The sequence below is a fragment of the Cyrtonyx montezumae genome, unplaced genomic scaffold, assembly GCF_038088225.1.
Source record: "Cyrtonyx montezumae isolate F1298 unplaced genomic scaffold, pur_monq_1.0 scaffold_8, whole genome shotgun sequence".
NCBI classification, from domain to species: Eukaryota; Metazoa; Chordata; class Aves; order Galliformes; family Odontophoridae; genus Cyrtonyx; species Cyrtonyx montezumae.
Window position 1 is genome coordinate 469,395 of NW_027072089.1, and position 12,442 is coordinate 481,836.

At 43.6% G+C, this 12,442-nt stretch overlaps 1 protein-coding gene across 2 annotated transcripts in view; it reads left to right on the top strand.

Annotated features, from left to right (window-relative positions):
• The window catches only part of ZC3H3 (zinc finger CCCH-type containing 3), a 187,644-nt gene that overhangs the window by 119,483 nt on the left and 55,719 nt on the right, over positions 1–12,442 (top strand). For both annotated transcript variants that reach the window (XR_010623162.1, XM_065752428.1), the window contains exons 8-9: positions 1,451–1,520; positions 5,992–6,123. Coding sequence is in view for 1 of the 2 variants with exons in the window: in XM_065752428.1 (XP_065608500.1) it covers positions 1,451–1,520; positions 5,992–6,123 (202 nt within the window). In the remaining variant the exon portion in view is untranslated. The remainder of the gene's footprint in view (positions 1–1,450; positions 1,521–5,991; positions 6,124–12,442) is intronic.

Below are 12,442 nucleotides of genomic sequence, written 5' to 3' on the forward strand. Positions count from 1 at the left end.
GCCAGGCAGGAGGATCCTGATCTATTTAATCTCTTCTAGTATTTTTTTTTTCTGAATTTACACGATGTTTTCACCTACTCATGATAATTAAGCATCACACAAACAGAATACCTGCTTTAGATGTTTGTGTGACCTGTGTGAACTTTAGAAATACTTATTTCACATCTTGGAATTGGATACCATCAGTAATGCACGTATGTCTCTTATGATACTTCTGACACCTGAAAAGATAAAAAAAAAATAAAGTAGTGCTGTTTTGTATTTTAGGAATTTGTAGTAAGATCCAATCAACATTTCTTAAACATAATTGGAATAGTAATCCTTAGCATCAGTTGCCACTGTCAATTTGAGAATGCCATCACAGTTTGCGAGGTAGAATTTGAAACTAAAATATTTAGCCAGCCTCCAAAAAGACCATCCCATCTACTGCATGCAACAAGTTTGAATCCCTCAGCCTGTGATGCATGCAGCTAAGAGACCTAGTAATTTATTATGGGAGAACTGATTAATGTTGCCAGTTCATTATACCTGCCCAACAGTTGATTAAACTATATTATTAGTCGTTTAAAAAGCGTGGAAAAGCCAACTCTGCTGATGAACTCTTTGAGTAATTTCTCCTTAAAATTGCTGCTGCACAAGAAATCATTTGTGGGTTGCACAAAGCTCGATGGGAGACCATATAGGACGGAAAGGGGATTTTTTATTTTATTTTTAAGCTTATTTCACTTGCTTGCACTTAGTTTCTTATAATACAATCCTATTCTATACTTATTTTTTCCTCATTATCTTTTATTTGTCTCAGTCTGTGTTTGTTCTGGGTTTTCCTTTATTCAAGAGCTATGCTGCATTTGCAAAAAACTGCGAATCCAGCTGCCATCAACCAAACATTTTTTACGTCTATATGTTTCCATTTATATCTTGTTCATACCAATCTGACAGTGACAGGGCAATGGGGAATGGTTTTTAACTACAGGAAGGGAGATCTAGGTTAGATGTTAGGAGGAAATTCTTAAAGGATGGATAAACCCTGGCATAGGCTGTCCTGAGAAGGTGTGGTTTCCCCATCCATGGAGATAGTCAAGGCCAGGGGTTTGGGCAGTCTGATCTTGTAAGTGGCAGCCAGCCTGTGGCAGGTGCTGGGACTGGGTAGGCTATAAGATCCCTTCCAACCTAATTGTTATGTGCATCTGAGATCTTTAAGTTCCCTTCCAACCCAAGAATTTTATGACTCTGGGATCCTTCCAACACTAACTGTTCTGTGGTTCTATGAAGGATCCTTCCAACTCAAGCCATTCTGTGATTCAGCGATTCTATGACTTCAGGAATGTTATGTCCTTTAATGGTGAACTTTACAGCAGGCATATGTGTTGGATAAGAGACACACTATCGAAAAATGGCTTTTTTTTAACCTATTCTCACAACCACCCCTCTCCCTCTGGTCTCTTGGCAGGTTTCTCCGTGGCACATGCAAGAAGACAGATGGGAAGTGTCCGTTCTCTCACAAAGTTTCCAAGGACAAGGTCTGTATGGCTTCCTAACAAGTCTGCTGTAGCTTTATTAACGAGCTGACCTACAGAGGTGTTTATGATGGCTGTAGGGAAGTCTGTGTTATAGAGTGCTTCAAATAGAGTTCATTTGTACTTTGCTTGCCAAGCTGTTCAGGCTCATTACAGGGTCAGGGCTTATAATGGGAGCAGAGTGTGCCGCTTAAACCAGCGTGGTGAATCAGTAGATTAGTGTGTTAAGCAGTGGATTGGAAACCAGAGCACCTGGGGCTACTGGAAGTATCAGTGACATGTGTTGGGTTAAGGAGCACTTAAACTCCAGTGATCACAAAGAAAGTGCATAGGAGCAGTGTTTACAGTGTCTAATCCTTGGTTACCTGTGCAGGATCACCCTTATTTCAAATCACCCCATGCTGGGGGTAGGCAAGGACAATGTTAGAGCATCCAAGAGTCCTTGGGCATATATTCACCTCTATGAAAAAGCTGGGCAGTGAAACTGTTGGGCAGAATGGCTTTTGATTTCATCGTTGTTTTCATTTTGCTTGGGGCATTTGTGAATTTGCCTTCATAGCACCTTCTTCACTCTCTTCTATTTGAGCATCACTGGAAAAGGAGTGTGCATCACCACCTTTGGATGTACAATTTTCTTTCCTCCTTTTCCTCCCTCATAGTTTTCTTGTCTCCTTTTCCTGCCTCTCTGCATGTAGCACGTTCGTTGTCATTGAGGAGCTCATAAGTTATGCTGGTGGTGAGTGGAGTTGCTCCGAGCGAGACACAAAGCACCGTATGTTTTTTACATGTCTCTTTCTTCAGAGTCACTTAATCATGAGTATATAAAATAGAGAAGATAGACTGGGGACAGCTGTACTCCATGACTCATGGCATGACAAGGAGCAGTGGGGATGAGGACTGATAGAAGGAAGGAGGGTTGTTTGAAATTGTTTTTTTTCCTTATAACATGAAGTCAGGCTTCAGTAATAAAGAAAAGAGAAAGAAGAAATGTTTGCAATGGGTCTTGTTGTTTTTTATGGCTGTTGTCATATCCAGAATTGCTGTAATTGAAAGAAATTTGGAGTTGACATTGGGTTAGGACGATTTTAAAAGGTGCTGCTAATTTCTCTCTGTTGAAATAATTTATGTACAAGCACTGCTGGCAGCGCTCAACCCATTTCCAGTGCCTCTGAGCTGGAGGACCAGTACTGCATGGGGTGGTCATCTTCCATCCATACCAGTGAGTTAAGTGGTCCTGGATATTTCAGCAGGTTTTGGAGCCTGGTATTGGTCCCACATTGATCAGTCCTCATGGGATGCTCAGCTTCGATTTATAGATATGGTTCAAGTAGTCTTGGATGTTTCAGAAGGCATTGGAAGCTGCTGTTAGTGCCATACTGGTCTAGACCCTGTGGAGTGCTCAGCTTCTGTCTGTACCAGTGAGTTAAGTAGTTCTGGCTATTTCGGCTTGAAATCTGTGTGAGATTTGGGACTTAGAGATATCCAAATGAATCCCACGTGGTCCTGAAGCATCATCTAACCCCAGGCTGAGTGGTTACATCAGCATAGGAAGCAGGCAGGTGACAACCCTCCAATTCAACCCTAAAACAAATCTTGTTGGAGAAAGTGCTTGTAGCCACACAGATCATGCTCTGTAAGGAAGGAGGGTTATTTTTTGCAGGATTAGGCACCCTGGAGCAGTTCAGTGTTCTCCACTTGCCCTGTGCTTGTCGTCAGCACCATCTGGAAGAGAAACATGCTCCTCTGAGGAGCTGGAGCCTTGCTCACAGTGATTTATGGCCACAGGGAGCCAGCTGCCCAAAGCAAGAGGCGACTCCACTATTGAGCTCCTGTAACTCCCTGTTAACCCGGGTGATTACAAGCAGAGGTGGTGATTCCCTCATTTATCAACCGGGGAGGAAGACAGGTGAAGTTGTTCAGCAGAGGAAGGCAGCGTTTTCCCCGTGTGCGGATTTTGCTGGGCAGATTGTTGGATTCAGGATGAGTGAGAGGCTTACTTCCATCTATGTGAGTTGGCATTTTCACTTATCTATTTTATTATTTATTATCTATTATCTATTTTATTATATATTTTAGTATTTCTTATCTGTTATTTGCAGTTCATTATCCTAAGGTGCTTAATAGCGAAGAGATGTTGACTGCGAGTTCCCAAGCACTGTCCAAGGTCCTGCTGATGGGCCCCATTTGTTTGTTCTCAATGTCATGTTGGGGTTTTGGTGACACCCAGGCATTCAGGATGCCCTGTGGGGGTGTCATCACATGTCCACCTTGGTGGGAAGTCAGCAGAATGATCCAGGAAAAGGAGCAGGACTGTGTTGGTGCTGAAGCTGTCGATTTGAGGGCAAAACCCACACTCAAACTGGATAATCCCATGCATCAGTTTTCCCACTGAAAATCACAGAATCATAAAATGAGGAAAATCCCTGTGTTTTATACACAGAGGCTGTGGATTCAGCCATGAGCCAGCAGAGAGCTTTTCCACATCCCAAACAGCCAAGCCCTTTCTTCCCATAGTGTGTTTTCCAGCTGTGGTCCTGCTCCAAGGATGCTCTCTGCTGGATACCCCAGGGCAGAGCACTCATTCAGATGGTTATTGCGATTTAGAGATGACTCAAAAGCATATCTGTCCCTCCAAGCTGTGGGAAAATTACAGGGAGCCTACCTGGGGGATAGGGGAATCTGGAGCTGATGGGGTTTTCACCCTATAGGGGATGCTGGGCAGAGTTGATTCCTCTTCTGTGCAACGGGGCAGAGCCTCCATCGTGTCACTGTGATTTAGAGGAACCCATAAATCTGAATGAATGAGTTTGTGACTGAAGGTTAGCAAGAGGCTAGGACTCCGGCAGCCGCCCGCTGCTGCTACAACAGCTTTTCCCCTTGAGGAACTCGAAAAGAATCAGCATTTTTCTCCCTAATAGAGCTTCAAAACTCTGTTGTGAGCAATTTGGAAATTCACGTTGAGTTTCGGGTTCATTAGCTGCTGGCTCCAAAGCGTGTACATAGTCAAAGCTGTCTAATATGGACGCACCGCACCAGTGCCTTGAATTAATGTTATTGTTATTTGTGTGGACGTAGTGGGGTGCAAACAAGGTTAATTGAAATGAGAGTGCTGCTTCCTCTTGATAATGGCTCAGACTTGACAGCTAGGAGGAGTTTATTTTTGTATAAGAGCTGGCTTTATTATCCCTTTTTATTAGAGCTAATTTGGGCTCTATATCAAAAACTACATTAAGGGAATCATTTACGGTCACACCACCACCAACAAAAAAGATAGCCCCAGAGCCCTGTCCTTTATGTTAATGTCTGCAGTTAAAAGACAATTAAAAATAAACTCTTCTCTCTTAAAGCACCCTTTGTTTTCTTTCCCCTCTGCTCCCCCCTCCCTCTATTTCTCCCTCTCTCTTTGCCTCAAATGAGCCAATTTAGTTAAAACCCTAAACATGCCCTTCAGGGAAAGGGACTTTCCCGCGCACGCTTATTGCAGAAGCGTAAGTATTGGTTTGGGGACGCTGAAAGCAGCAGCACTGGGATGAGCAGAGGGATCAATAGTGCACTGAGCAGTAAGTAAATTTTGCATTTAAGGGATGGAACAGCGTTTAGGGGGTGAGACAGTGTTTAGGGGATGGGACAGCATTTAGGTTACAAACTGATCACATTGAGAAGTTGCTCCTGGGGTTGGGAAGTTACTTTGAGTTAAGGATGGTGACGTATTGCTGCAGATGGGTAATCTGTTTTTAATTATAACAGCTGGAAGAAGGTAAAGTTTGCAGTTTGAGGTGGTGGGTTTTCTTGCTTTTCACCGTTTGTCATAGTGATGCTAAAGCTAGAGAGCAGCAAGCACGTGTTTTGGGACAGCTCTCCTCCTCCTTCTCCTTTCCCTTAAATATCCTTCCTCTAGCTCCAGCCCTGCTGTAGCTCTAGGGGTACTGGGCTTTTCCTGCATGTGATACAATCCCCTCCCCCTACAAATTATGGTTGCAAGCACTTTCCCCCCTTGTTAAGTTGTGGGATTATCCTGATGCTGCTGTAAAACCCACATGAGAGAGAAGAAAACTCTAATGGGAAAAAGTGTCTCGGATGGGGCAAGCCCTCTGCTTGTGCTGCTGCATCATCTCTTGGGATGGTGTTTGCTGCCCTTTCCTCCAGTGTTGTTTGGGAGCTTTGCAGGGAAAACAAATCTGCCCCATGGTGTTGATAACCCTTTGCTATGCTGAGTTTTTAAGGGCAGTTTTGTGCTTTCCAGCAATCATCCTGTGGGATGCTACAACAGCAGGACCATGTCGTGTCATGGAGCTGTGTTGCAAGAATCCAACAGAAGAGCTAAAAATACTCTGGGGATCAGTGGTTGGCAAAAGGCACAGGTTTATTTTACGTGTGTCACGGTTTTATTTCAGTTCTGGGCATTGGAACAGTTCCTAATAGCCATGAATAGGGGGGTTTCTCATCCTCTGCTTCTCATCCTTTCCTCTTCCAGATGCCAGTGTGCTCCTACTTCTTGAAGGGGATCTGCAACAACAGCAACTGCCCTTACAGCCACGTCTACGTGTCCAGGAAGGCAGAAGTGTGTCAGGATTTTCTCAAAGGCTATTGCCCTATGGGAGAAAAGGTAAAAATAATGATAATAATTTAAAAAAGGGCAACCTCTCTGCCTGCAGTGATGGATTTGTGGTTTTTGCTAAAATAGGCAGAGGGCACTGTGCTGGTGAGCCACCAGCTGTTTTTCATGCAATCTACAGCACCAAAGGGAGCCATAGAGCTGGAAGCTGCTGAACACCTGGATGCGTTTCCAAAGGTTTATGGGCAAAGTGGCTTTGTTTCCTTTCAGGCATGGGGAAAAAAAAAGGAAAAGAAAAAGGAAACAAATGAAAGAGATAAAGAGGTTGCAGCCCATGATCGTGTGCTGGTCTTATGCATCCCTATGCAGATAGCACCAACCTCAGGCACTGTTCAGTTAAATAGATGAAAAGCAAAGGGAGAGCACTCCGAGCTCTGTTTTTATGCAGAACTAATTTGCAGTCGTGCTGACTCTGTGTTGGGATAAAACTGAGCATGAGCTCCTGGGGCTCAGTTTTAGCAGCATCTGCAGCACCCTTCCTGTGGTAGCCTACGTCATTTGAGCCTCCAGATGTGTTCCTGGGAGGGTACATTTGAGCCTCCAGTTGTGTTCCTGGAGGTTCCTGGAGTCTGGCTCCCATCCCCATATCTTTCTGCTTTAGGTCAATATGGTGAAGTGCAGCAGTGAATTGGTGTGCACCCATGGGTGATTTGTTCCCTGAACTTATGGTACCATATGTAACACGCAGAGCCTGGAATTGTTTAACCTTCCCAGAAAAGGACCTGGAACTGGCTGACATTTGCTGGTTTCCAGTGGAATTTTGGGGCTCTTGCATTAAAAAAATAAAGTAATTTGGGGTTTATCCAGTATCTCATATCAACTCCTTTCTTCCTAAGAGCTGTAGGGGTCTCCCACTTCCTTGCTTTGTGGCATTACTGGGCATTAGTATTGTAGAATTATTAAGACTAGAAAAGACCACTAAGATCACCAGGACCAACCTCACCATGCCCACTAAACCATGTCCCTCAGTGCCACATTTCCATGTTTCCTGGAGAGGATGGCTTCTGTTGTTGAGCTGGGACACAGTACCTCTTGATTGCATCATAACTACATGATTCAATTTTGCTGCTTTCTATTTGTTTAATACCTTGTTTGGCCTTTTAGTGTGAGCCACTCTGTCTATAAAACATATTAATTTCTTTTGGATCCCTTGAACAACATAAGGACCACCTTTAATTTACTCCTTACAGTGATCATATCAGAGTCCCCAAGTTGTGCAATGCACGGTCAATGCACGGTGTGCAATTAAGAAGAGGTGGACAGGAAATTTGCCAATAGACTGAATAAGTGAACTGAAGTAAACTGTGAGATCTATGGAGATTATAGAATCATTAAAGTTGAAAAGGACTTAACCTAGTCCACCTGCCACTGATACTGCCCACTAAACCAGGCCCCTCAGTGCCACGTCTCCACATTTCCTGAACATTTCCAGGGATGGTGAATCCACCACCACTCTTTTGGAGAAAAAGTTTTTCCTAGTGTCAAGCCTAAACCTCCCTGCACCTTCTGTACCCAGCACTGATGAAGCTGAAGGATAGTGGCCATTCTGTTCTCTCTGGGACACTGGCATTTAACCTCTAGGGAGCATTTGCTTTACATGGAAGAAAACATGAAAAGAATAGCCCTAATTAGTTCAGCCACTTTCTTGAGTCAATGGGATGAACTTCAGCAAGCAAATCCTCGAGCTGGAATCTCTGGGTACCACATCCAAAACACTTCAGGCACTATAGGAGTTTTGCAAGCACTGCCTTAATTCAGCTCTTCAACTGAAAAAAAAAAGAAAGAAGAAAAAAAAACCTGAGCCACTAATGAAACAATAATTTTGTGTACATAAAGTCTGCCAGATAGCAGGGCACCATCCCAAAAACGCCCCAGAGGGCCTATAGAGCAATATTATTTTATTGCATTTAATAGTTATACTTGAAGAAGTGGCTGCCTAAGCACTGTTTTGCAGAGTGGCTGCTCCTACAGCTTTCTGAATCCCATGTGCTTTGATCTACCGTTCACTGAAGTTATTGGGATCTGGGTGGGATGGTTGGATCTTGGCTCTATTCTCCATCTCAAGAGCATTTCTTGATGGAGTCAATGGAAGATCTCAGCAAGATCCCTGGGAGTGGATGAAGGTTGAGAAGCCAAGGGAAGACAATGATGCTTGAAGGCGGGTTGTCAGGAGATGCCCAAAATGGAGCTTTGCACAAAGGGAAAGATGGTGAAGCCATGACGTGTTTGGTGGATGAATATGGGAAAAGCTGTAGGTGCTTGGAGAACATCATGTAAAGCCTCCATATAGAATCACAGAGTCATTGAGGTTGGAAAAGGCCTCTGAGATCATAATGTCCAGCTGTCAACCTGTCCCCTCCATGTCCACTTGTAGAATCATGAGTCCATTATCCTCCTACCACCAATATTTCCCACTAAACCATATCTTTCAGTGCAACATCTGCATGTTTCTTGATTTGTCCTTTCACTAAAACACAACTAAGTGACTTCATTAAGGCAAACTTAATCCCTTCCAGAAGGGAAAAGTGGCTACAGGGCAAAAACCAAGCAAGCAGGAGGAAGAAAAGCCGAATATAAGGGCTGTAAGAAACTCAGGACATCAGCAAGAATGGAGGGAAATCCTAATAAATTAGTCTTTGACTAATTACTTTTTTGTGTAAGTATGTGGAGGGGTCTGCGTGTAGGATAAACATCTCCTCTAAAGACAAACATAGCTGTCCTGCAGCACTAACTGCACGGGCAGCATCCCTACAATTATTTTAAAATATTCCAATTTAAATGAAAATATAAAAGAGATATTTAGAATATTTATTCTATTAGTAAAAGTGCTTACTGCGTCACTTTTGGAGTGTCAGAAAAGCATTCTCCTACAGATGATGGATAGCAGCCTGTAATTATATATGGGGAGAAATTGCTGAGCGGGCCATATTTAACTGGGGAGGAGAAATAGCAGCTTGGGCCATTAAGGGTTAATTTTATTCTCTAAATAATATAAAAAGTGCTGAGTCTGTTCTTTTCCTCAATGTAGAAAGTCCTCAAATGGACCCCGGAGAGTTTCTAATATTCTACTGAATCAAGTAAAAATGTTAACCTTGCTTCATAAAACGATGCCTTGTTAAAGATGCGCAGTCCCTTTTCTTTTGAATAATTTAGACCGGGAGTAAATCTCCTCTTGTTCTGCATTGCTGTTGTCCGAGAAGTGTTGGGAGCTATCTTCCTGCAGCCTGAGCACTCGGTGCAGCATCCTCTGAGGATAATCTCCAAGGGGAGGACATCTGGGAATTACAAGTTGAGGTCTGCTTGTGTTTGGCAGCACATTGCATTGGATTCTTCCTCCCGCTGTGTTTTTCTCCCTGTGCTGTTTTTTATTGGTCATAAAAAATGCCATAAATTATTCACAATTGATGTCATGTTGTTGGCAGTGTCACATCCTGAGTGTTTTCTGGAATTTTTTGCAGGATCCTCAGTTCAACATGATTGGGCTTCACCCAACCCTTGGGTTCTGACTCGGACTGTGTGCATTTGTCGTAAAATTGATGCCAGTCTTGTCCTTTTGGACCTGGCCCCATCTGCCTTCATCATAATCATAGAGTCACAAAATGGCTTGGGTTGGAAGGGACCTCTAAAGATCGTATACTTTCAGTTCCTCTGCTGTGGGCAGGGTTGGCGACTGCTAAGGAGCTGGACTCAGTGATCCTTAAAGGTCACTTTAAGTCCTTTCCAAAGTCACACAAGTCCTTTCCAACTTGTGATATTATATGGTTCTGTGACTCTGAATAAGGCACTGGATCAGGTTGCCCAGAGCTCCATCCAACCTGGTCTTGAGCACCTGCAGAATAAGTGAGAAAACTTTAGTTTCAAATTCCCAAATCTTTTTTTTTAGGGATATGAACTCTGGCCACGTCCTTCATTAAGCGAGTGTTATATCCAAAATCAATTATTTTCAGAACGGAGTTCATAGCAAATTCAGAATCTCGATTTCCAGCATCCTCACTCATTCTTGGGATGTGTGTTGGGATGCTATGAGCTATCTGCCAACCATGGAAATCTGACTGCTACATTGCCTGGAGCTCACTGACCTTCTCCAGGCCTGAAAAATGGTCCTTGGGTGGAGTTGGTCTCCTCCTGACCAGAGGAACATCAAAGGGGAAATGAAGAGAGGAGGAAGGAGAAATTAGACCACTTGCAGGTGCTCCCCAGGGTTTTTCAGCGACGATACTTTCTGCTAGAGTTTTGTCTCTTCCTGTTTTATCAAGTTTTAGCTGTTAAAATGAGTTGTCCTGTTTTAACTACTTGCTCCAAGGGTAAAGATTGCTCTGTTCCCCCGTCTCTCCTTCCATTGGGTTTCTCTTGCCTATGTTTGGGGCATGAGTTCATGGAGGAGGATGGAATGATGCTAACGGGTGCAAGGCATTATAGCATGTCCCCAGGGGCACAGGACAAACAAGGGAACAAGTCCATGGTGGTGAAACCTGCAGAATCCTCCTGTCCCCATTGGCAGCCACTCTGGAGAGCCTATCCATTGAAAGGCTGCCATGTAGTTGAACCCTGGATGAGTTGTTCTCAGTCTGATGGGTACATGGTGGTCCAAGAGGTGGTTTCTCTGCCAAGCTTCTCTCCTGGCTGTGCCCAAAGGTGGTTTCCAAAGTAATACACAGTACTAAGGTTGCTAACATACTTAGAGTCATAGGATCATTGAATATTCCAAGTTGGAAGGGATCCATAGGGATAATAGAATCATTAAGGTTGGAAACACCACTAAGATTATCTTAGTCCAAGCATCAACCTATCACTAAGTCCCACTTCTAGCTCCACACAGGACCACCCAGAAATCAGGCTATGCACTGCTGTTTTAATTTTTGCAGTTTTAATATTTAATTGCATGGCTTTGAAATTGTACACGGGATTACATACAGCAAGCCTTAAGATTGGAGATGTCCCTGCAGAGCAGGTAACTTGCAATTTCTTTGCAGATGCAAATTTTGGTTTATTGGGGAATAAATTCTATTTGGTAGAATGGGGCTCAGGTTTTGGTGCAACACCAGTGTTTTTCAGCAGCATGTCACAGCAAAGGCAAGTGAGTCAGCCTGGTCCCCTCTAAATGCTGCATCTGTAAAATTGTTCGGTATTAAATAAGCTTTTCCCCCATGGTGTACATTAGCGAACGTGCTGCATTAAATACCTATCTTCATATTGTTTCCATCAGCTGCTTGGAAGCCTGTGGGTAAATTGTTTCCCCGTGGGAACTGTTAAGCAGTAAGACACTGTGAGATTAAACAACAGTGAAAACACACAGGGAAATTGTAGAGGGATAAATCAGGGGGAAGCGGGGCTCTGCCAGGGATGCTCATCTCTGAGCCATGCTGGGACTGCCCAGCTGTCCCCAAGCATAGAATCATAGAATCAATTATTAAGGTTGGAAAGACCACAGTGACAGCAGTGACAGCTGCTTGTTTTTCTATAGAAAACTCCAATTCAGGGACTTTTTCTTTGTCAACAATTTGTTCCCGTTTTTCTCATCTTGTGATGCATCACGTTGGCTCTTTTCTCCTTTTCTGGTGGAAGTTTAACAGGTTCCCACTGTAAAGCTTTTTCATTTCACGTATCTGATGCATTCATTTTAACACAATCCTAATCTTTAGGAAAAGCCTCACATTTGGAATGAGCTACCAGTTAAATGTCTTTGGGACTTTTTCTTATTTATCCATTGCTCAGCTTGTGATGGAGTGCAGTTTTTTTCACAACTGAGATCAGATATTTGTTGGTCTTTTGGGGTCTCTCTTCACCCTTCTTCAGTCCCATGATGGGTTGTTGAATGTCTTCTGGCTGTGGAAATCCCAAAGACCCAGACCTCTCCTTCATCCATCTCTTCAAAACCGGTCATGATTGTATCTGGGAGAGGTTTGGGCACTGCTGGGGGTTGCAAAGGAAAGTGCTCTGATTTTGTGAGCAGCTGTGCTTCCTCCCAGCCTTCCTCTTTCATCCAGATAAGCTGGCATTGACTTTGGCCATATTCTGGAGCTCTGTTTCCAGATCACTTTGGGGTGGGAAATTGGTTCTTTTGCAACTTCAGCATTGCATCCATGAGTGAGCAAAGGTTTGCTCATCTCTTGAAGGCCCTTCAAGTACCCTATGAGACCTCAAGCAGCTGCTTCACTAGTGCATTATTTGCCCTGTGCTGTCAGTTTGAGACAGACTAAGTTGTGGGTTTTTTTAAACACGTTTCAATTTCAGATGATTTTTCTTTCGAATAGCCCTGCTGCTGATGCCTGGAGAGAAGCAGCCACGGCAGGAGCAGATTTCCAGGCTC